This window comes from Myotis lucifugus, unplaced genomic scaffold (genome assembly GCF_000147115.1).
Source record: "Myotis lucifugus unplaced genomic scaffold, Myoluc2.0 scaffold_404, whole genome shotgun sequence".
Lineage (NCBI taxonomy): Eukaryota > Metazoa > Chordata > Mammalia > Chiroptera > Vespertilionidae > Myotis > Myotis lucifugus.
Genome location: NW_005871452.1, coordinates 110,953 through 136,340, shown reverse-complemented (window position 1 = coordinate 136,340; position 25,388 = coordinate 110,953). Strand labels below are relative to the sequence as shown.

Below are 25,388 nucleotides of genomic sequence, written 5' to 3'. Positions count from 1 at the left end.
GCCCCCATTTGAGGAGCAGCAGCCGCACGTAGAGCTTACTCCCGCCCGAGGAGCAGCAGCCAGGCAAGCATCCCATCCCCCATCTGAAGAGCAGTAGCTGTGCGAGCAGCCCACACCCGTATGAGGGGCAGTAGCCCTGTAAGCAACCTGCTCCAGTCCAAAGAGCGGCAGCCTCACGAGCAGCCCGCCCCATCTGAGGAACAGCAACAGCGTGCAGCCAGCCCCGATCCAAGGAGCAGCAGCCACGTGAGCAGTCCGTGCCCATCCGAGGAGCAGAAGCAACGTGAACAGGCCGCTCCTGTCTAAGGAGCAGCAGCCATGCTCAACCCGCACCCACCTGAAGAGCAGCAGCCTCGTGATCAGTCCAACCGTGTCAAGGAACAGTAGCTGGATGAGCAGCCTCACCTATCAGCCAGAGGAGACACCACTGCTGCGAACAGCACCCACCAGAGGACCTGCTGCCAACTGAGGAGCAGCCACTACTGCGACCACTTGAGGGGCAACTGCAGCCCGAGGAACCACTGCCACCCAAGAAGCAGCCACTGCATGACACGACATCTGCATCAGTCGGCAAGACCAAAAATGGATAGACAAAGAAACGCCCAAAGGAAAGAAAAGGACAAATCGCCAGAAAAGCAGCTAAGTGAAATGGAGGCATGCAATATGTCAGAAAAATAATTCAGCATAAGGGTCCTAGAGTGCATAAACCAGATGAAGGAAAAAAATCAACAACTTATGTAAGAATCAAGAAGAAATAAGGAGTGATATAACTGCAATAAAAAACACCATGGAAAGTTTCAACAGTAGACTAGGAGAAGTGGAGGACCGAATTAAGGAATTAGAAGACAGGGAAGCAAAACACACCAAAACTGAACTACAATTGGAGAAAAAAATTAAAAGACAGGAGGAGAGCCTAAGGGAGCTATGGAACAATATGAAACGAAGCAACATACGAATAATAGGGGTGCCAGAACAACAGGAAGAGGAACAAGGATTAGAAAAGCTATTTGAAGAAATAATGTCAGAAAACTTCCTTGAGGTGGGGAAGAAAAAAGTCACACAAGCACAGAGAGTCCCAAACAAGATGAACCCCAAAAGACCCACACCAAGACACATCATAATTACCATGGCAAATTTTCAGGACAAAGAGAGAATCTTAAAGGCTGCAAGAGAGAGATGGAAAGTTACACACAAGGGATCTCCCATTAGATTATCAAATGATTACTCAACAGAAACACATCAGGCCAGAAAAGAATGGATGGAAATTTACAAAGTGATGCAAAGCAAGGGACTGAATCCAAGAATACTCTATCCAGCACGGCTATCATTCAAAATTGAAGGGGAAATAAGAAGCTTCACAGACAAAAAAAGGCTAAGGGAGTTCATCACCACCAAACCAGCAATGCAAGAAATGCTAAAGGGACTGGTGTAAAAAGAAGAAATAAAAAGCTAAGAAAGAAAACAGGCACAAAAAATAGAAATGGCTACAAACAAGTACCTTTCAATAATAACTTTAAACGTAAATGGACTAAATGCTCCAATCAAAAGACATCAAGTGGCTGAATGGATAAAAAAACATGACCCATACATTTGCTGTCTACAAGAGACCCACCTCAGAACAAGGGACTCACACAGACTGAAAGTGAAGGAATGGAAAAATATCTTTCAGGCAAATGGAAACGAAAAAAAAGCTGGGGTAGCAATACTTATAATGGACAAAATAGACCTCAAAGTGAAGGCCATAACAAGAGATAAGGAAGGCCACTTCATAATACTAAAGGGATTGATACAACAGGAGGATATAACCGTGATAAACATATATGCACCCAATGCAGGAGCACCCAAATACATAAAAAAAACTCCTGGAAGGTATCAATGGAGAGATAGAGATCAACAACAATACAATCATAGTAGGGGACTTTCATACACCACTGACATAACTGGATAAATCCTCTAGACAAAAAATCAGCAAAGAAACAGCAATCCAAAATGACTCACTAGATCAGATGGACTTAATTGACATCTTCAGAACATCTCACCCTAAAGCTGCAGAATATACGTTCTTCTCCAGTGCACATGGGACATTTTCAAAAATAGACCACATATTGGGTCACAAGCAAAGTCTCCCCAAATTCAAGAAGATTGAAATCATACCAAGCATCTTCTCAGACCACAATGGCTTAATATTAGGAAAAAACTACAATAAAAACAACCCAAAACACTCAAACACTTGGAAGCTGAATAGCATGTTATTAAATATTGATTGGGTTACCAATGAGATCAAAGAAGAAATTGAAAACATCCTGGAAACTAATGACAATGAAAACACAACAATCCAAAACCTATGTGACACAATGAAAGCAGTCCTGAGAGGGAAGTTTATAGCTCTACAGGCCTATCTCAAAAAACAAGAAAAAATGGTAGTATATCATCTAACTCTACAACTCAAAGAATTAGAAAGAGAGCAACAAGAAAAGCCCAGAGTGAGCAGAGGAAGGAGATAATAAAGATCAGAGCAGAAATAAATGACATAGAGACCAAAAAAAAAACAATACATAAGATCAATAAAACTTAGAGCTGGTTTTTTGAAAGGATAAACAAGATTGACAAACCTCTAGCCAGGCTCACCAAGAAGTAAAGATAGAGGACCCAAATAAACAAAATCAGAAACGATAGAGGTGAAATAACAACAGACCCCACAGAAATACAAATGATTGTTAAAAAATACTATGAACAACTCTACTACAACAAACTAGACAACCTGGAGGAAATAGACATATTCCTAGAGAAATACAACCTTCTAAAACTTAATCAGGAAGAATCCAAAAATCTCAATAGGCCAATAACTATGGAAGAAATGGAAGCAGTCATCAAAAAGCTTCCAGCAAACAAAACCCCAGGACCAGACGGCTTCACAGGGGAGTTTTACCAAATATTCAAGGAAGAATTAAAACCTATCCTCCTCAGACTACTACAAAAAATTCAAGAGGAAGGAACACTTCCAAGCTCATTCTATGAAGCCATCATCACCCTAATACCAAAACCAGGTAAAGACAACACAATGAAAGAGACTTACAGGCCAATATCCCTCATGAACATAGATGCCAAAATCCTCAACAAAATGTTAGCAAATTGGATCCAGCAGTACATCAGAAAGATCATACACCATGACCAAGTAGGATTTATCCCAGGGATGCAAGGATGGTACAATATCCGCAAATCAACAAACGTGGTACATCACATAAAAAAATTGAAAGAAAAAAACACATAGTCATATCAATTGATGCAGAAAAAGCATTTGACAAAGTTCAATAAAATGAAACTAGACCACCAACTTACACCATACACAAAAATAAACTCAAAATGGATAAAGGACTTAAATGTAAGACGAGTAACCATAAAAATACTAGAGGAGCCCTAACCGATTTGGCTCAGTGGATAGAGCGTCGGCCTGCGGACTGAAGGGTCCCAGGTTCGATTCCGGTCAAGGGCATGTACCTTGGCTGCGGGCACATCCCCAGTGGGGGGTGTGCAGGAGGCAGCTGGTCGATGTTTCTCGCTCATCGATGTTTCTGACACTCTATCCCTCTCCCTTCCTCTCTGTAAAAAATCAATAAAATATATTTAAAAAAATACTAGAGGAATCCAAAGGCAACAAAATCTTAGACATATGCCGAAGCAATTTTTTCACTGATACAGCTCCTAGGGCAATGGAAACTAAAGAGAAAATAAACAAATGGGACTACATCAAAATAAAAAGCTTCTGCACAGCAAAAGAAACCATCAACAAAACAACAAGGAAGCCCACTGCATGGGAAAACATATTTGCCAATGTCATCACCAATAAGGGTTTATTCTCCAACATTTATAGGGAACTCTTACAACTTAACAAAAGGAAGATAAACAATCCAATCAAAAAATGGACAAAGGACCTAAGTAGACACTTTTCAAAAGAGGACATTCAGAAAGCCAAGAGACACATGAAAATATACTCAAAGTCATTAATCATTCGAGAGATGCAAATCAAAACAACAATGAGGTACCATCTCACACCTGTCAGAATGGCTATCATCAACAAATCAACAAACGACAAGTGCTGGAGAGGATGTGGAGAAAAGGGAACACTCGTGCACTGCTGGTGGGAATGCAGACTGGTGCAGCCACTATGGAAGACAGTATGGAGTTTCCTCAAAAAGTTAAAAATGGAACTCCCATTTGACCCCGTGATCCCACTTCTAGGAATATATCCCAAGAAACCAGAAACATCAATCAGAAAGGATAGATACATCCTTATGTTCATAGCAGCACAATTTACCATAGCGAAGATCTGGAAACAGCCTAAGTGCCGATCAGCAGATGAATGGATTAGAAAACTGTGGTACATCTACACGATGGAATACTATGCTGCTGTAAAAAAGAAGGAATTCTTACCATTTGCAACAGCATGGATGGAACTGGAGAGCATTATGCTAAGTGAAATAAGCCAGTCAATGAAGGAAAAATACCACATGATCTCACTCATTTATGGATAATAAAGACCATTATAAACTGATGAATAAAAATAGATACAGAGGCAGAGCAGCCTTGAACAGACTGTCAAACTACAGAGGGAAGGCTGGGGAGGGTTGGGGGGCGGGAGGGGGTAGTAAGAGATCAACCGAAGGACTTGTATGCATGCATATAAGCATAATCAATGGACACAAGACACTGGGGGTAGGGGAGGGTGGGGGAATGTCAAGGGGGTTAAAAAAAAAGGAGACATATGTACTACTCTTTGTAATACTTTAAGCAATAAAACAATTTTAAAAAAAAGAAATGAAATCTGTCATCTTTAACATCCACTGAAAATATCGATAACAGCTTACATCCTTCTCTCTTTCTACATGTTGCCTAGCTCTGTCCACACAGAGAGCCCAGAGTGGTGACAACCCAGGGCCGGTGGGTGTGCTCCAGCACCCAGCCGACGGCTTCTGAAGCCTCCCAACAGCCGAGCGCTGGTGAGAGGCACTGGATCTGGGCGGGACGAGAACAGGACGAGCCTGGACAGTCTGAGCAACAAGAAAAGACTGACTGCAGCCCTGGCCAGTGTGGTTCAGCTGGTTGGGCGGCATCCCATACACAGGGCACAGGCCCGGTGTTGAGCTCGATCCCCGTAGGTGGTGTGCAGGATCCATGTTTCTCTCTAACATCGATGTTTTTCTCTTCCTCTTCCTTCCTTCATGTCTAAAAATATTTTTAAAAAATGAATGTCATAGATGAAAACTTATTAAAAATAGCAAAATTCATGGGTTTCTACTGATATTGAAAAACATAAACTTCTCTGGTCCCCTCTAGGGGGTGCTGGGCACTAACTTCTTATTTGGAAAATAACTGAGCAGTTATCCTGCTTTTACTAACTACATAATTGATGAAATTCTGTTTTTATGGAAGAATCAAAGGTAATAAGAGAATGAAATGAAAACAAAAATTATTCTATCTACTACTAGTAACAGATGGTCAGTAAGCAGCATGGCTGTGAGAATATGCCTTAAAAGTGGCACGCAGCCATGTTAACCATTATTGTTATTTATTTCAAAGGGGAATGAGAAAGGGACTGAGCATGATGGGGCGGAAGGGGTCTCTGTGCTACGAAGACTTGGCGGCACCAACTCCCAGGCCTGGCCCAGGTGCTCAGCAGGAGGAAGAGCTGAAAGCATGTGACTCTGCCCACCAGCGGTGGCATCTACTCTCCCTCCTGAGCCTGGCTGGCTGTGAGCGGTCTGAGCAGCGTGTGGCGGGAGTGAGGGTCCACAAGGCCGGAGCTCCCACAGACCATCTGAGACGATCACGAAGGAGGCCAGGCAGCTGGCTGGAGGGTGTAGCCCCTGGCAGGGAGGTGGCACAGCCCACAGCAGCACAGCCTGACAGCAGAATAGTCCCATCGCGTCACCCCCTTTTGCTCAGTGGGCAAGTCACAGCTTCCTGCTGCCTTGGTTTTCCAATATGTGAAATAATAGTAGCAAAATCCATAGGGTTAGTGTGAAGATTAAATAAGATTATATAGACAAAAATTCATAGAAGGGTTCATGGCACGTGGATTACTTTGTAATATTGAATATGATAGGTGCCTCCCATATTTTACCGTGAACTGTCTTCAGGATAACGCTGTCCTACTGCTTCTTGGAGCTGGACGTTAAGAAAAGACACATTTTGCCAGGTTTCCTTTTCTCTTATTTTGTCAAAAATTGATGTGTAGAAGTCATACATGGTATCTCCACCCTCCATTAAAAAAAAATTCCTCATGGCCTGCAAGTACTCCACCAACCTGAAGGGAGAGAAAATAAGCAACACGAGCCAGGATTCTCCATCAGTAACAGGTTTGTATGCTACCATTTCCAGTGAAACAGGTTTACATGCCACAATGACTAAAATCAGAGACACTAACACCTCTTAAATACATTGTTAATAATAAAAATAGTATGTGCTTTATTTTAATAATCAGAAAGTTATTTTTCCATCACGTAGAAAACTGGGCAGTCACAAAAGTGTAATAAAAAATAGTGAATACAGCTCTGGCTGGTGTGGCTCAGTTGGTTGGGCATCATCCCATACACTGAAAGGGTGCAGGTTTGATTGCCAGTTGGGGCACATACAGGAGGCAACTGATCAATGTTTCTCTCTCTCTCTGTCTTTCTCTCTCCCTCCCTCCACCCCTCCTTATCTTCTAAAAAATCAATGAAAACATATCCTCCGGTGAGGATTAAAAAAAAAAAAAAAAAGTGAATCCAAATCCTACTATTCATAGTGAATTTCCACTGTTAATATTTGGGGTATTTCTTCCTAGTCTTTTTTCTATGCATTAAAAATATATAGTCCTCATTATATAACACTAGAGGCCCGGTGAACGAAATTTGTGCAAGAGTAGGCCCTCACAGCCCCTGCTTTGTCCAGAAGGTCCTCCGGACGGTCATTCCGCTGTTTGGCTGTTTGGTCGATTTGCATATTACGCCTTTATTATTATAGATATCCTGCTTTTTAAGTTTTAAGAACAAAATATGTCATTAAATACTCTGTATAAATATTATTTGTATGAACTTTACAAAATTCACACATGATATGAATATGGCATATTTATAGATATGCCATAATTTAAAGAACGCAATTTCATGTTTTTTACTCTGATAGCAAATTTTGTGATGGGCATTTTGTGCAACATGCTTTATCTGTTTTTCTTTTGGGATAGCATCTCAGAAACAAAAAATTAAATTTCACAACATAGTTAAGAAAACATTAATGGTTAACTGATTCTTTCAAAAGAAAATTGTTTACTGCATAACTATTTCCTACTCTAATAAAGCTTAACTTGAAATACAGGTTTTAAAATAACCTCAACTGTTCTTAAAGTACAATAAACTACAGACTACTTCCAAAACAGAACTCCTTTATACCTGTAATCTTTCTTCAGCGTTTGCATGAGGTTTCCACAGCAATCTAGATACTGCTTGTCAATATGGGGATAGAGGCAAGATCTCAGCGTGAATTCAAACGTCTGGCACGTCACAGATTCCGAGGATCTATCCATACATACATCTCCACCAGCAAACTTCTCGTGAAAGTCACTCTGTTCCAAATACAACCTTTACACACACAAAAAAATGAGTCTTCTTTTTAAGAGCAGCTGTCAAGAGAATTTTCTTAAACTCCAGAGTACCATTTTGTTAGTCTTAAATTACCAACTACTACAGAAAGAGAAAGTCTTTTTCCTCAAAATATACTTTGAGTGGCCCTAGCTAGTTGCTCAATGGTTAGAACGTGGGCCCATGGACTGAAGAGTTGCAAGTTCAATTCCAGTCAAGGGCATGTGCCTCAGTTGTGGGCTCGATCCCCGGCCCTGATCCGGACTTGTGTGGGAGGCAACCAATCGATGTGTCTTTCTCACATCCATGTTTCTCTCTCTCTCACCCCCCCCCACCTCCCTTCCACTCTCTCTAAAAAAAAAAAAAAAAAATCAATGGAAAAAATATCCTTGGGTGAGGATAAACAAAACAAAATAAAATACTTTGGGTGGATCAGTTTTTCAAAGTCACTTTTGTCTTTAGGATCAAGTACTTGTAGCCATTCGGTTGCTGGTAGTGAGTGACGGCCATCAGATGATGAGGGGCACTGTGTTGTATTAATCCCTAAATGCTTCAAAGGGTCAAGGTACATTCTGCACATAAGGAAGGTCTAACTCAATATTTCTGATGTCCGTCCATAACCCAGACTTAAAAAAAATCCTCACCCAAGGACATGCATAGAGGAAGGGAGTGGGGGTGGGAGGGAAGCATTGATGTGAGAGAGAAACATCAATGGGTTGCCTTCCAAACACGCCCCGACTGGGAATTGAACCAGCAACCTTTTTGTGCACAGTACGATGCTCAACCAACTGAGCCACCCGGCCAGGCAGAACCCAGACTTTTTAGAGCATCTCCGGTTCCAGTGACAGCACTCCCTTGGGCCTAGGGCACGTGATAATCTGTGGACTTTCACCAACATGGAGGCCAAATGAGACACCTGAAATAAGTGAACACAGTATCCTGTATTCCATTCATGAGGTAGGAGAGGCTACAAAGTTTTTATTTTTAAGGCTGGAAAGCTCCACCTAGCAGAAATAAACCATTACTAAATCCTGCACAGATTCTGCTATTTCAACCATCAAAGATGTTGCAGTTGGATTTCACCTGGCAAAGTTGACTGCCAGTAGGGGGTCGTGAGCATCATCCAGCTCCAGGTGTCGTTCCGCAATGGACTGCATCCTAATGAGGTTCCCCTGGGCTGCCTGCTGCTCAGTGAGGGGCTGTGTATGGGCTTCTTCTCCATGTCGAAGGCGTGACTGCACAGATTCCAGGAAGAGGCTATATAAGTCTTTTCTTCCTGCATCTAAAACATAAAGAAATATGTCAAGTTACTTAATGTTATTAGCCATGTTCTAGTAAATAATATAAGTAGCATTCAGAATTACAGTGGGGACTTGACTTACGAGTGTCCCAACTAACGAGTTTTTCGAGATACGAGCTGTCTCTCGGCTGATTTTTTGCTTTGAGTTGCGAGCTAAAATTCGGGTTACGAGCCAGCTTCAGATACCCCACCGCTAGTTGGCGCAGCGAACATCACAGTGAACGCCACAACATCAGCCCAGCATCACGTGTCTCACTCGTTCACTTTATGATTTGACATACGAGTAATTTGAGTTACGAGCTCCATCACGGAACGAATTAAACTCGTAAGTCAAGGCCCCACTGTATTATGTAACTTTGTCTAAATATAGCCTGGTATTTTTCCTTTGGATTATGAGGGTCTATTCCTGTTTCGTTACCTTTAAAATACAGTGCCACTAAACATTTTTACATTCTGTCAAACAACTGCAAAATTCATGGTGAAACATTAAAGTGTAACCTAATTTTTTCCTGAACAAGGTAACACCCCTGAACAGGATACTTGAAAGTTAAGTCACTATGACACCGTACAGTACTTTGATAATAACACTAAGGGAAGTCTTAATTTTACTGGAAAAAAACACTGCTAACAGTGGCCTTGAAAAGCTCAAGACATTTTACTATTCATTCAAAAGAGAAATATTACAAAGTGAAAATATTATTAAAGCACATAAAAAAGATATGAGATTTCTGGTCAAGATGCTGGTGTAGGTAAACGCAGTACTTGCTGCCTCCCACAACCACATCAAAATTACAACTAAAATACAGAATCACCAGCATTCAGAACCATCCGAAATCCGGCTAAATGGAAGTCCTACAACTAGAGGATTAAAGAAGAAAGCACACTGAGGCTGGTAGGAGGGGCGGAGCCATAGAACAGAGTGGTCTGACACCCATGTGTGGTATTCTTTTAATCGGGAGGGATATCTTGGTTGTGGAGATCTATGTGAGAAGCAAGGTGTCCCAGCCCCACACCAGAGCCCTCAGCCAAGGGTTCCAGAGCTGGGAAGAGCATCCCTGTAACTTCAGGCTGTAAAAACCATTGGGGACTACGACTGAGTGACACAGGCTGCTGGTGTCACGAGTGTTCCTCTTAAAGGTTCAGCACATGAACTGACACTGACTTGCTGCCTCTGAGCTCCAGCGCTCGGGCAGTAGCTGGAAAGGTGCAGGAGATATGGGGAGGAACTGAATTGTTTGGCATCAGGGTGGGAACTGGGGGGCAGCATTCTCCGACAGGGGAGCTGTCATTGTTCCTATGCTGAGCCCTCCCCCAACAGAGCCCGCAGACAGGTGTCATATCTGAGTCTCCATAAACCTGGCTCACACTCTTCACCCCACCCTGGTGACTCCCTGAGATCCCACCCCATACAATTTGCAGCCTGAATCCAAGCTGTTGCAGTGGTCTTACCAAATGAATAGGCTCTCCTGGCTCAGACTTCACACTTTGCTAAAATCTTTCGAACAAGCAGCAGCTGGCCTCAGCATGTCCCATACCTCTCAATAAGAGGGCCCAGGCCTGGCACTAGCAGCAGCCTGTCTTGTTTCACAGCATGGCCTCTCCTCAGCACCTCTAAGCCTTAGATAAGTAGCAGCCATCTGCAGATCACTCCGCAGCTCGTGCCAGGTGGTCCTAGGCAGAGCATAGGCAGTAGCTGACTTTGCACCTCCCTGGAGGCCCCAGAACCAGTGCACCCTACAGTGGACAGCTTCATACCATAGCAGATTACAACTCTACACATCTACGAGTGATACACTCAAGGGGCAGACTCAGCGAACAGCAAAGTCCCACTAAAGCAAGTCCTGCTCCATAAGGGTGCCTCCTACACAGCAGCTCTCCCACTGCAGTTGCAGCTGGTCCTCACAGCCTATTGGCCTGGAGGTCAATTCCTCCCAGTGATGCCAACAACAATCAAGGCTCAACTACAGGGTGTGCCCACCTAGAGTGCCCAGCTCAGGTGATTGGGGAGGCTGAGCCACTGGGCCCCACAGGACACCTACTACACAAGGACACTCTACCAATTCCAGGAGACATAGCAGCTCTACCTAACACATAGAAATAAACAGGGAGCAGCCAAAATGCGGAGACAAAGAAACATGTCACAAAAGCAAGCAAACTACTGGATACAGAGTTCAAAACTATGGTTATAAGGTTAGTCAAGGATTTTTATGAGACTTTCAAGGATCTTAGTGAGAATATCAAAGACATGAAAAAGGACCCATCAGAAATGAAGCATACATTAACTGAAATAAAGAATAATTTACAGGAATTCAACAGTAGAGTAGAAGATTTCAAGAATCAAATAAACGATTTGGAATGTGAGAAAGCAAAAAACTCCCAATCAAAAGAGCAAAAAGAAGAAAGAATCCAAAAGTATGAAGATAGTGTTAAAGAGCCTGTGGGACAACTTCAAGCGTACCAACATTCACATGGGGGTGCCAGAAGAAGATGAGAGAAAGCAAGATATTGAAAACCTATTTGAAGAAATAATGACAGAAAACTTCCCCTACCTGGTGAAAAAATATATATACAAGTCCAGGAAGCACAGAGTCCCAAACAAGAGGAACCCAAAGAGGCCCACACCAAGACACATTATAATTAAAATGCCAAGGATTAAAGACAGAGAGAATCTTAAAAGCAGCAAGAGAAAAGCAGTTAGTTTCCTACAAGGGAGCTCCCATAACACTGTCAGCTGATTTTTCAACAGAAACTTTGCAGGCCAGAGGGAGTGGCAAGATATATTCAAAGTGATGAACAGTGAGGACCTACAACCAAGATTACTCTACCAAGCAAAGCTCTCATTTAGAATTGAGGATCAAATAAATTGCTTCACAAACAAGAAAAGGTTAAAGGAGTTCATCGGTCCCCCAGAGCCTCACCCAGCACTGGAGCTCAGAGGAAGTGGGAGCTTGTAAATTCAGTTTGAGGTGCTGGCCTTTTAAGAGGAGCAGCTGGGTCTCCAGCAGCCTGTGTGTCACTCAGCCCCAATCCGCACTGGTTTTTACAGTCCGTAGTTCTTACTGCCCGTAGGGACTTCTTTCCCCAGCTCTGGAACCCTGGGCTGGGGGTCTGGTGTGGGCTGGGACCGCTCGCTCCTCTGGGCAGCCTTCACAGAGGTGATCTCCTCCCGATTAAAAAAGCAGCACACCCGGGTGCCGAACCAGCCTGTTCCGCGCCTCCGCACCTCCTACCAGTCTCAGTGTGCTTTCTTCTTTACCTCTCTAATTGTAGTACTTCCGCTCAGCCAGCTTTCCCAAGGTTCTGGATGATAGTTGTTTTGTATTTTAGTTGTAATTTTTATGTGATTGTGGGAGGCAGCAAGTACAGGCATTTACCTGTGCTGCCATCTTGGTTCCTTCCAAAAATATTCCTTAAGAAGAGGAAGAATAAGCCCAGCCAGCATGGCTCAGTGGTTGAGTGTTGACCTATGAACTAGGAGGTCACGGCTTGATTCCTGGTCAGGGTATATGCCTGGGTTGTGGGCTCGAACCCCAGTGGGGGGGAGTGCAGGAGGCAGCTGATCAGTGATTCTCTCTCATCATTGATGTTTCTATCTCTCTATCCCTCTCCCTTCCTTTCTGAAAGCAATACAAATAAATTTAAAAAAAAAAGAAGAGGAAGAGGAGGAGGAAGAGATTAAAAATATGAACAATAAAATGGCAACAAATACATATCTATCAACAATTGAATCTAAAAATAAAAATAAATGAACAAGAAATCTAAGGAACAAAATAAACTGGTGAATAAAAAAGAATCACAGGGCCCTAACCGGTTTGGCTCAGTGGATAAAGCTTCGGCCTGCGGACTCAAGGGTCCCAGGTTCGATTCCGGTCAGGGGCATGTGCCTTGGTTGCGGGCACGTCCCCAGTGGGGAGTGTGCAAGAGGCAGCTGATTGATGTTTCTCATCGATGTTTCCGACTCTCTATCCCTCTCCCTTCCTCTCTGTAAAAAATCAATAGAATATTAAAAAAAAAAAAAAAGAATCACAGGCATGGAAGCATGGAACAGACTGACAAATCTCAGAGGGAATGGGGGCGTGGGAAGAGATTAATCAAAGATCTTACCTATGGACACAGACAGTAGTGTGGTGAAGACCTGGGGTAGGGTGGGAACCGGGTGGAGTGGGGCAATGGGGGTAAAAACAGGGACATCTGTAATACTCTCAAGAATAAAGATTTAAAAACAACAAAAAAATTCCCAATGAGGACAAACTTTTTTCAATCAGGAGTAGCATAATCCATTCACTTGATCATGGTGAAAATGTCCATGTAACTAGAAGTCTTTGATGATTTTCAAACTACACCATTATGTATCTCAGATGACAAGAGTCAAGAAAGCAATCACCACGATGCTATGGGAGAGGCACAAGGAAAGGGTCCCACCTCTGGCCGTGGCCTGGCACATGGTGCTGTCCCCAACCTGCAGGTGTTTGAGCAGCTGCATGGACTTTCCAGCCATGATGATCTGCTTCAGGACGGGTCTAAGGAAGGACACCATGGTGTGCTGTCGGCTGGAGGGCCCCTGGTCACTGCCAGAACTTGCACTGGCATTATCACTCATTTTTTCTTCATTTTCTGTCTTTTCTGATATACTGTACAGCGTGTACGTCGCATACCAAAAGTCTCTGTGATTTACTGGAACATTTTTGTTTCTATAGAGATTCAAAATAATTTAAATGTTAATTCCCCGCCCCCCCAAAACAACAGTATATGTGTTCTAGCTTAGTCATATCATCCAGACATTCCAAAACATAGTAACAGCAATTACTGCTAAAACGAAGCAATGTCCATGAATAACAGGGGATATTTTATCTGACTTCAGTTTAACATGGAAAAGTGGATAAATACACTGAAAAACTGAGGTAAAATCTAAGTAGAAAGTTTCTTGAATTGGAATTAAACAAACTATGATGAATTTGTTCATCTCCTCTGAGGGTAATCTTCAGATTCCTCATCTTTTTCCCCACATAGATTCTTAACTGGACTGTTTTTGATATTTTTAAATACTTGCCCAAGGATATATTTTCCACTGATTTTTAGAGAAAATGGAAGGGAGAGGGGAGAGACAGAGAGAAACACTGATGTGGGAGAGACAGAGAGATACACTCATGTGAGAGAGACACATCAATTGGTTGCCTCCTGCAGGCCCTCAGACCAGAGTTGGAAGCCTGCAATGGAGGTACGGGCCCTTAACTGGAATCGAGCCCAGGACTCTTCAGTCTGCAGGCCAATGCTCTATCTACTGAGCCAAACCGGCTAGGGCTGGACTGCTTTTAATAATGAAATGATAGATACTCATCACCATCTAAGAATAGTCAGAATACCATTTTTACAAAAATTGTTAAGAAAGATGAAACAGGACAGAAGGGACACGAGATTGACTTGAGGAAAGGCTGGCTCCTTTATCTAGCACTGGAAACAGGGCCACCATTCCAGAACTCTGCGGAATCACAGCTGCCGTGTTTGCCCAGGTACATGGAAAGCTGTCAATCAAACCTACACAGTGCACAACTTCAGAGTTGAGATGTGGACAGTTCCACATGGCAGATTCTATTTGGAAAAAACAATTAATTGTGGGGTAGCTAATTTGGAGAAATAAATATATTAGAGGCCAATTCTGTACTATTGTCATACTTTTGTCTTACTGATGACTTATATTGGAATGACTGAAGCCTATTGGTTGTTACCTGAACTCATTGTATGAAAAGCAGTGTGCGTTTTACCAGCCCAGCCCTTCATGAACACACTATCACTCAAAAATGTGATTTGCAAAGAAAAGCTGTGAACTGACATAAACTTGGAAAAATATATTTTGGGGCTGGGACTCATGTCTTCTACTCGAATGGACGCAGGTGATTCTAACACAAGACAAAGATGACGCCTATACCCATGAACCTGTGATTGCCCCAGTCACCTCTGGATGATGAATTCCCGGGCGCAGTCGCATAGGTGGCCGTGCACAATCCACTCGTCCACAATCTGCAGGTATGGCCTCACGGTTTCCACCCAGAGAGAGAAAAGCAGTGAGACCTGTGGAGACAGCGTGCACAGCCCACACTTACAGCACTCTCATCTCTGCATGAAATGAGTTGCAAACATTTCTGAAACACCTTTTAAAAAAATTACCAGATTTCTATTGTTTGAAACAAAAAATTAAAAATTAAAAACATGTTATAAGATCCTGACCAAAAAAACTCACCTATATGTGAGATGAGCACATGTCTCTAGTCCATACCAGGGCCCTCCTGAGAGTGATGGTTACCCAGGGACAATAGGGATACAGTTTCCCTACCTAAATGATGCAATTAGCAAGATGGCCATTAAGAATGAGGAAATGATTTCATTCTATTATACAAAAAAATTGCATAGCAGAAAGAAATTAACTGCCTTTGGACTAAACTGCAGCACAAAAATGTTGAGAAAACAGTACACTAACAAACTAGGAAATATACCTAAAATATGTACCACCATCCTACTTTCTGTTTCTATGAATCTGACTGCTCTTGGTGCCTGATATCATAGATTTGCATTTTTTTAAAATACATTTTTTAAAATATAATTTCAGAGAGGAAGGAAGAGGGAGAAACAGAAACATCATGATGAGAAAGAACCATTGATTGGCTGCTTCTTGCATGCCCCTGACTAGGGATTGAGCCCAGAACACAGGCAAGTACTCTGAACGGGAATTGAACTAAGACCGCCGGGTTATTACACTGAGTGGTCAGATTATTATGATCACCCCATCAGTACTTCGTTGGGCCAACTTTTGCCTTCAATACTGCGGTGATTCTTCTTTGCATTGACTCCACGAGATGTTGAAAGGTGATGTGAGGAATCTGACACCATGCCTGTTGAATAGCACTGTCCAGTTCTGTGAGATTTGATGGTTGTGGAACCAGCTGCCTGATGGCTCTTTTAACTTTGTCCCACAAATGCTCAATTGGATTGAGATCTGGTGATTGTGGGGGCCACCTAAGCAAGGTAAAGTCTCCCTCATGTTCTTGAAACCACTCCTGCACAATACGAGCACCGTGGCATGGTGCATTGTCTTGTTGGAAGAAGCCATCTCCATTGGGATACGCCATCAACATGATAGGATGAACTTGATCAGCAACGATACTTAGGTAGGTTGTGCTATTCAGACGTTGTTCCACACGAATTAAAGGGCCCAAATCATGCCAGGGAAACATGCCCCAAACCATAACACTGCCCCACCAGCTTGAAGGGTTGTACTCATGCATGCGGGGTGCATGCTTTCATGCTGTTTCCACCAAATTCTCACTCTGCCATCTGCATGATGCAACTGGAAATGTGATTCATCGGACCACATGACTTTTTTCCAATGCTCGACTGTCCAATCCTTGTGTTCCTGTGTGAATTGGAGATGTTTTATCTTGGTAACTGCAGACAGCAAAGGTGTTCAAACAGGCCTTTGGCTTCCATATCCCATATGATGCAGTGTACGGCTAATTTGCCTACAAATGTCAGGTGGTCATAATAATCTGGCCACTCAGTGTAGATCAGTGGTTCTCAACCTTGGCTGCACATTAGAATCACCTGGGAATCTTTTTAAAATCCTGATTTCTGGGCCTCATCCTCCGGAAATTCTGTTTCTTTGTTATGGGGTGAGGCTAGGTCATTTCCTCATGCTGCAGAGGACATCGTTCGCAGCAAACCTTTGCTATTCAGGCAGTTTTGCTTGGAGGGAAGACAGCTGATCCACACTATTGGAAAACACCATGCCCCATGTGTGGAGTTTATGAGGTCCATTATGAGACTGAGAATAACAATAAGTCTCCAGGCAGAAGCAACTGCCCCACCCTGTTGGGAAACCTCTCGCCCCACCTCTGGACGACTAACTGAGGGCTACTCAAGACTGAACTCAATTAGTCTGCAGAGAGAGGAGAGTCTCTGGAGGCTTTGCATCTTTGTCTAATCTAACTAGTCAGAAATAGCATCTGACACTGTCCTGCACAAGAGACAGAGGTGTAGAGGAGTAGCAGATGTTCCTCATACGTAGTCACAAACCTTAACAGGCAGCCAAACTAGGGGGTCAGAAAAACAACCCCCAAATGAAAGAATAAGAGAATTCTCCAGAAGGAGAGATAAATGAGATGTAGATAAGAAACTTATCTGATACAGAGTTCAGAATAATGGCAAAGATGCTCAACAGCATGAGAAAAGATATAGTAATTATGAAAAAAAGAACAAGTGTAAATAAAGTATGACATAGAAGACATTGGAAAGAATACACAGCAGATTAGCAAAAGCTGAGTATCAGATCAGTGACTTAGAAGACAGGAAAGAAAAAAAAAATCACTCAATCAGAGAACCAAAAAGAGAAAAAACAAAATACAGGGGGACAGCTTAAGGGAGCTATGGGACAACATGAAATGCAACAATATTCGCATGATAGGTGTGCCAGAAGGGAAAGAAGGGGAGCAAGGTACAGATAATATGTTTGAAGAAATAATGGCAGAAAACTTCACTAGCTTGGTAAAGGAAAAAGTCACACAAGCTCAGGATGCACAGAGAATCCCAAGAAAAAAGAACCCAAACAGGACCATGCCCAGACACAACACAATGAAGATGCCAAATTAAAGACAAAGAGAGAATTTTAAAGGCAGCAAGAGAAAAGCAATTTGATACCTACAAAGGAGCTGCCGTATAAGGCTGTCAGCTGATTTCTCTTCAGAAACTCTATAGGCCAAAAGAAAATTGCATGAAGTACTCAAGGTAATGGAAAGCAAGGATCTGAAACCAAGATTACTACATCCATCAAGTCTATCACTCAAAATAAATGGTGAAATAAAGAGCTTCCCAGACAAAAAAAAGCTAAAGGAGTTCATCACCACCAAGACAGCATTACAAGAAATGCTAAAGAGACTGCTATGAGAAGAAGAAATAGAAACCTAGGCATACCGAATTTAAATGGCAATAAATAAGGTATCTATCATGATAACCTTAAATGTAAATGAATTAAGTGCTCAAAACAAAAGACATTGGGTAGCTGAAAAAACATGGATAAAAAAACATGACCCAACTATATGCTGTCTACAAGAGGCCCACCTCAGAACAAAAGACTGACACAGGACTAGAGTGAAGGAATAGAAAAAAATTTTCATGCAAGTGGAAACAAACAAAAAAAGCGGTGGTAGCAATACTCGTATCTGAAAAAATAAACTCAAAATGAAGGCCATCACAAGAGACAACAAAGGTCACTACATGATACTAAGGGGATTGATCCAACAGGAGGATATAACCTTGGTAAATATATATGCACTCAATCTATAAGCACCAAAATACATAAAAAAAACTTTTAGAGGACTTTAAGGAAGAGACTGACAACAATACAGTCATAGTAGGGGACTTTAACATCCCACTGACTTCACTGGATAGATCTTCCAGACAAAAAATTAACAAGCAAACAGTGACGCTAAAGGACACACTGGATCAGGAGGATTTAACTGACATTTATAGAACATTTCATCCCAAAGCAGCAGAATATACATTCTTCTCAAGTGCACATGGATCATTCACAAAGATAGACCACATGTTAGGACCCAAAACAAGTCTCTACAAGTTCAAGAAGATTAAAATCATATCAAACATCTTCTCAGATCACAGTGGAATGAAATTAGAAATCAACTACAGTAAAAAACACCCCCAAACATTCAAACACATGGAGGGTAAATAGCATGTTATTAAACAATGAATGGGTTGCCAATGAGATCAGCAAAGAAATAAAAAACTTCCTGGGAACACACAACAAACAAAAACCTCTGGGACACAGAAAAAGCAGTCCTTAGAGGGAAGTTCATAGCACTACAAGCATACCTCAAAAAACAAGAAATATTAATAATGAACTATTTAACCCTACAACTTAAAGAATTATAAAGAGAACAATAATAGCCCAGAGTAAGTAGGAGGAAGGATATAATAAATATTAGAGCAGAAGTAAATTATATAGAGACTAAAAAAAAAAAATACAAAAAAAATAAATGAAAAAAAGAGCTGGTTCTTTGAAAAGATAACGAAGATTGATGAACTGTTAGCAGACTCATCAAGAAACAAAGAGCGAGGACTCAAATAAATAAAATCAGAAACGAAAGTAGTAAAGTAAACACTGATACCAAAGAAATACAAATAATTATAAGCAAATACTATGAACAACTAAATGCCAACAAGCTGGACAATGTGGATGAAATGGAGAAATTCCTAGAAAAATACAATCTCCTAAAACCAAATCGGGAAGAATCAGAAAACCTGAATAGGCCAATAACAACTGAGGAAATAGAAGCAGTAAAAAAACCCCAGCAAACAATTTAAGTCTGGATGCTTCACAGGGGAGTTTTACCAAACATTCAAAGAAGATCTAATAACTATCGTCCTCAAACTATTTCAGAAAATCCAAGAGGAAGGAACACTTCCAAACACTTTTTATGAGGCCAGCATTATCCTAATTCCAAAACCAGATAAAGACACTATAAAGGAAGAGAATTACAGGCCAATATCCCTGATAAACCTAGATGCTAAAATCCTCAACAAAATGTTAGCAAATTGGATCCAGCATTACATTAGAAAGATCATACACCATGACCAAGTGGCATTTATTCCAGGGATACCCACTTTCACCACTCTTATTCAACATAGCACTGGAAGTCCTAGCCACAATGATCAGACAAGAAGAAGAAATAAAGGCATCCAAATTGGAAAGGAAGAAGTGAAAATCTCTTGATATGATACTGGACATAGAAAACCCTAAAGACTCCACCAAAAAAATACTACATTTAATAAATGAATTTGGCAATGTAGCAGGATACAAAACCAACACCCCAAAATCGATGCCTTTTTTATACACCAATAATGAATTTCCAGAAAGAGAAACTAAACAAACAATCCCATTTACCATTGCAACAAAAAAAATTAAGGCACTTAGGAATAAACTTAACCAAGGAGGTAAAAGACTTATACTCAGAAATCTACAGTATATTGAAAAAAGAGACAGAGAAGATATAAACAAGTGGAAGAATATACTGTGTTCATGGATTGGTAGAATTAACATTAAAATGCCCATACTATACACGGTAATCTACAGATTCAATGCAATCCCTATTAAAATAACAACAGCATATTTCACAGATCTAGAATAAACACTTCAAACATTTATATGAAACTAAAAAAGATCTCAAATAGCTGCAGCAATCTTCAGAAAGAAGAACAAAGTTGGAGGAATCACAACACCAGATTTCAAGTTTACTCTAAAGCAGTGGTTCTCAACCTTCCTAATGCTGCGACCCTTTAATACAGTTCCTCATGTTGTGGTGACCCCCAACCATAAAATTATTTTCGTTGCTACTTCATAACTGTAATTTTGCTACTCTTATGAATCGTAATGTAAATATCTGATATGCAGGATGTATTTTCATTGTTACAAATTGAACATAATTAAAGCATAGTGATTAATCACAAAAACAATATGTAATTACATATGTGTTTTCTGATGGTCTTAGGTGACCCCTGTGAAAGGGTTGTTTGACCCCCAAAGGGGTCGAGACCCACAGGTTGAGAACCGCTGCTTTAAAGCTACTGTGTTCCAAAGAGCCTGGTACTGACACAAGAAAAGGCATACAGATCAATGGAATAGAACAGAGACCCCAGAAATTGACCCAAGCCATTAGGCTCAATATTTGACAAAGGAGGCAAGAGCATACAATGGCGTCAAGACAGTCTTTTCAATAAATGGTGTTGGGAAAATTGAAAAGATACATGCAAAAAAATGAAACTAGAGCACCAACTTACACCATACACAAGAATAAACTCAAAATTGATACAGGACTTAAATGTATGTAGTGAAACAATAAAAATCTCAAAAGAAACCATAGGCAGCCAAATCTCAGACATCTCTTGTAGCAATATGTTTATTAATACATCTCCTAGAACAAAAGAAACTAAGGAGAAAATAAACAAATGGGACTACATGAAAATAAAAAGCTTCTGCACAGCAAAAGAAACCACCAACAAAACGAAAAAAGCCCACTGTATGGGAGAACATATTTGGCAATGATATATTTGATAAAGGATTAATATCCAAAATATATAAGGAACTCACAACTTAACAAAAGGAAGACAAACAATAAAAAAATGGGCAAAGGATCTAAATAGACACCTCTCCAAAGTGGACATACAGATGGCCAAGAGACATATGAAAACATGCTCAAAGTCACTGATCATCAGAGAGATGCAAATTAAAACGACAATGAGGTATCACCTCACTCCTGTCAGAATGGCTATCTTCAACAAATCAACAAATGATTAGTGCTGGTGAGGATGTAGTGAAAAGGGAACCGTTGTGCACTGCTGGTGGGAACGAAGACTGGTGCAGCCATTATGGAAAACAGTGTGGAGTTGCCTCAAAAAATTGAATATGGAACTGCCATTTGACCCAGTGATCTTACTTTTAGAAATATATCCTAAGAAACCCAAAACACCAATCAGAAAGAATGTATGCACCCCTGTGTTCATAGCAACACAATTTACAATAGCGAAGATCTGGAAACAGCCCAAGTGCCCATCAGGAGATGAGTGGATAAAAAGCTGTAGTACACTTATACCATGGGATACTATGCAGCAGTAAAAAAGAAGGATCTCTTATCTTTTGAGACAGCATGGAGGCACCTGGAGAGTATTATGCTAAGCGAAATAGGTCAGTCAGAGAAAGACAATTATCACATGATGTCACTCACATGTGGAATGTAATAAAGTGATGAATGGAGTGGATCTAGAGACATGGAAGCATGGAACAGACTGAGGAATCTCAGAGGTGAGGTGGGGGGGCTGGGTGAGTGGGAGGTAATCAACCAAGGACCTTGTATGCATATATGCATGGCCCATTAACATAGACAATAGGGTAGTGAAGGCCTAGGGTGAGGGGCAGGGGTGGGCTGGTGGGGTCAATGAGGGAAAAAAGGGGACATGTAATACTTTCAACAATAAAGATTTAAAAAAAATGGTTATTGCAAATATCTATGTAATTTAGCTAGGTATTTTTCACATCTTGTTTTATGTTTTGCTTTGTCCTTTCCTCATCCTTTTGGTGATCATGGCAATTATAACTTAGAAGCTAATTTAAAAACCCTGCACAAGTGTCTGGCACAGCATTACTTAAGCATTGTTTTTACAAAAGCTATGACAGCTGTGCACCACTCCCTTAGCTGGGCAGAATAGAGCCACACACTTTAGACTAGATGAGGGCCCACATACGGTTTGCTCAGAGGCTTCTCCAACATCGTCATATTCAAGAATGGCCTTGTACAGGGTGTTAAGCAGGTGAGATGCCCGCACGACATTCCGAGTGTCCGGTGGGACTTCTGCTATCCCAGTGCTAAAGACTTTGTGCAGAACCTTCAGCTGAGCCAGTCGAGGTGACAACTTGTCCACTACTATGGCAAGAGTTATTGTTGTATCTGAAAATATCAAGAAATCAAACTCATTAGCCAGGAAAAATATGCTTTCAAATGTGTTCAGCCATTATGGAAAGGCAGAGCCAACAGAGGATGCTGGGTTTTCATCTTGTATCACAAAGGATTCATTTTCCTAAAGAAAGTACTTCCTAAAGGGGAGCAAAAAAAGGAGAAAAATAATGTATAAAGGAACTGACAGAAAAAGAAACACAAGTGATTCCTAAACATATAGAAAGATACTCAATCTCACTTGTAATAAAAGAATACAAATTAAAACTACATTGTGGGGAAAAAATCCCAGACTACAATGGGCTACTATTTCAGTGAGGGGAGGGGAGGGTGACTGACTACAGAGGGGGAGCAGGAGCAAGTCCCTCTGTGGGGATGGCACAACTCTGAGTCCCAAACATGGAGGTGATTATGTGAATCTACACATGCGACAAAATGTCGCCGACTGCACACAGGTATTACTAGCTCCTCCCCCCTCCCAACAAAAAAGCAAGTACCTGCAAACTGATGAAACCCACATCAGGTCTGTAGATTGGTTAATCAATATGCCATGTCAATTTCCTGGTTTGGTAACAGACTGTAGTTATGTAACCCATTGGGGACGTGGGGTGATGGGAACACAGGACTCAGCACTACCCTGTGCAGTAGTTGTAAATAAAAGTTGAGGAGGAAACCGACACTGGGTCACCATTTCACACCTGTCATATTGGTATCAAAAAGTCTGATAACACACTGTTGGCAAGACTATGAGGAAACAGGTATTCATATATACTGCCTGTAAGAATGAAGTTACTTATCTGTACCTATTGAACAATGTGGAGGAATCTATCAAAATTACACATGCCATAACACCTCCTTGGCCCAGCACTTCCACCCTTACACACTGCAGATCAGTAGTTTTATTGCTAGCTTTACCCAGTGGCCAGATAAGTTTCTATTGAATGAGTACAAAAAACATCCTATATAATAAAGAGCTAATATGCAAATGGTCATCACACTCTCACACCCTCATTCCAGAACTGCTCAGACACTTAACACTGGAGAGAGAGGAATGGGGACCAGCCAGGCACAAATGAGCTCGCGAGAGAGGAATGGGAACCAGCCAACCTGCTGCCCAGGAGAGGGACAAGCTGCCTGCCCCACGGTCCTGGGCACCTGTGGCTGCAGCTGGCCCAGGTAAAGCCTGCCTGAATCCTGGGTGCCTGCAGCTGGCCAGAGGGAGGGAAGCCCGGGTCGCGGGTGCCTGCGACGGGCCGAAGGAGGGAATCCTGGGTCCTGGGTGTGGGGTGAGGCAGAGGTGGTTAGGGGCGATCAGGCAGGCAGGCAGGCGAGCTGTTAGGAGCCAGCGGTCCCAGATTGTGAGAGGCAGTCGGACATCCCCAGAGGGGTCCCGGATTGGAGAGGGTGCAGGCCGGACTGAGGGACCCCCCCCCCCCCCCCCCCCCCGTGCATGAATTTCGTGCACGGGGCCTCTAGTTTTACAGAAATGTTAAAGGCAGGCTTTAAAATTAACACATTGTATGCGGGAAACGTATTTTTATGTTTTACTTTGACTGTAAGAAGTAGAGCCACCTGTTAGAGCGTGATAAAAACTACCCGCAAACAATGTACTAAATACCCATTGCATTTTGAAGTTATTGATTACATGTTCTTACAAGCTAATATCTTTTTTAAAGTATGATACTTTGTAAAACACTGTGTAATATGAAAACATGAGAATTCTCGTGATCTGTCTGCAATGTGTTAAGAATTTATGCTATAGATAACTTGCTGCACACGTACACTGTGAATTATACATAAGAGGTTATCACTGCAGTAGTTGGCAATAGCAAAAGATCAGAAACAACCTAAATGTCCACCAAAAGGGGCTTTGGCTGGTAGCTCAGTTGGTTAGAGCATTGTTCTGATACATCAAGGTTGCGGGTTCGATCTCTGGTCAGGGCCTATACAAGAAGCAATGAACAAATGCATGGATGGGTGGAACAACAAATCAATGTTTTTCTCTTTCCCTTCCTCTCTCTCTCTCAAATCTATATATTAAAAAAATAAAAAATAGGGAAAACATATTTGCCAACGTCATATCTGATAAGGGCCTAATCTCCAAAATTTATAGGGAACTCATACAACTTAACAAAAAGAAGATAAACAATCCAATCAAAAAATGGGCAAAGGATCTAAATAGACACCTTTCAAAAGAGGACATTCAGAAAGCCAAGAGACACATGAAAACATGCTCAAAGTCACTGATCATCCGAGAGATGCAAATCAAAACAACAATGAGGTACCATCTCACACCTGTCAGAATGGCTATCATCAACAAATCAACAAACGACAAGTGCTGGAGAGGATGTGGAGAAAAAGGAACACTTGTGCACTGCTGGTGGGAAGGCAGACTGGTGCAGCCACTATGGAAGACAGTATGGAGTTTCCTCAAAAAACTGGAAATGGAACTCCCATTTGACCCTGTGATCCCACTTCTAGGAATATATCCCAAGAAACCAGAAACACCAATCAGAAAGGATATGTGCACCCCTATGTTCATAGCAGCACAATTCACCATAGCTAAGATCTGGAAACAGCCTAAGTGCCCATCAGTAGATGAATGGATTAGAAAACTGTGGTACATCTACACGATGGAATATTATGCTGCTGTAAAAAAGAAGGAACTCTTACCATTTGCAACAGCATGGATGGAACTGGAGAGCATTATGCTAAGTGAAACAAGCCAGTCAATGAAGGAAAAATACCACATGATCTCACTCATTCATGGATAATAGAGACCATTACAAACTTTTGAACAATAATAGATACAGAGGCAGAGCTGCCTCAAACTGATTGTCAGACTGCAGTGGGAAGACCAGGGAGGGTTGGGGGGCAGGAGGGAGGGGGGTAAGAGATCAACCGAAGGACTTGTATGCATCCATATAACCATAACTAATGGACATAAGACACTGGGGGGTA

At 41.7% G+C, this 25,388-nt stretch overlaps 1 protein-coding gene across 5 annotated transcripts in view; it reads right to left on the bottom strand.

The window, feature by feature from the left end:
- TUBGCP5 (tubulin gamma complex associated protein 5) overlaps positions 1-25,388 on the bottom strand; it is a 103,918-nt gene that overhangs the window by 19,508 nt on the left and 59,022 nt on the right. For all 5 annotated transcript variants that reach the window (XM_023743635.1, XM_006102193.3, XM_023743636.1 and 2 more), the window contains 6 exons: positions 22,219-22,421; positions 14,870-14,985; positions 13,339-13,607; positions 8,700-8,898; positions 7,428-7,616; positions 6,122-6,304 (listed from right to left, as the gene is read on the bottom strand). In XM_023743635.1, the coding sequence (XP_023599403.1) occupies positions 6,122-6,304; positions 7,428-7,616; positions 8,700-8,898; positions 13,339-13,607; positions 14,870-14,985; positions 22,219-22,421 (1,159 nt within the window). The remainder of the gene's footprint in view (positions 1-6,121; positions 6,305-7,427; positions 7,617-8,699; positions 8,899-13,338; positions 13,608-14,869; positions 14,986-22,218; positions 22,422-25,388) is intronic.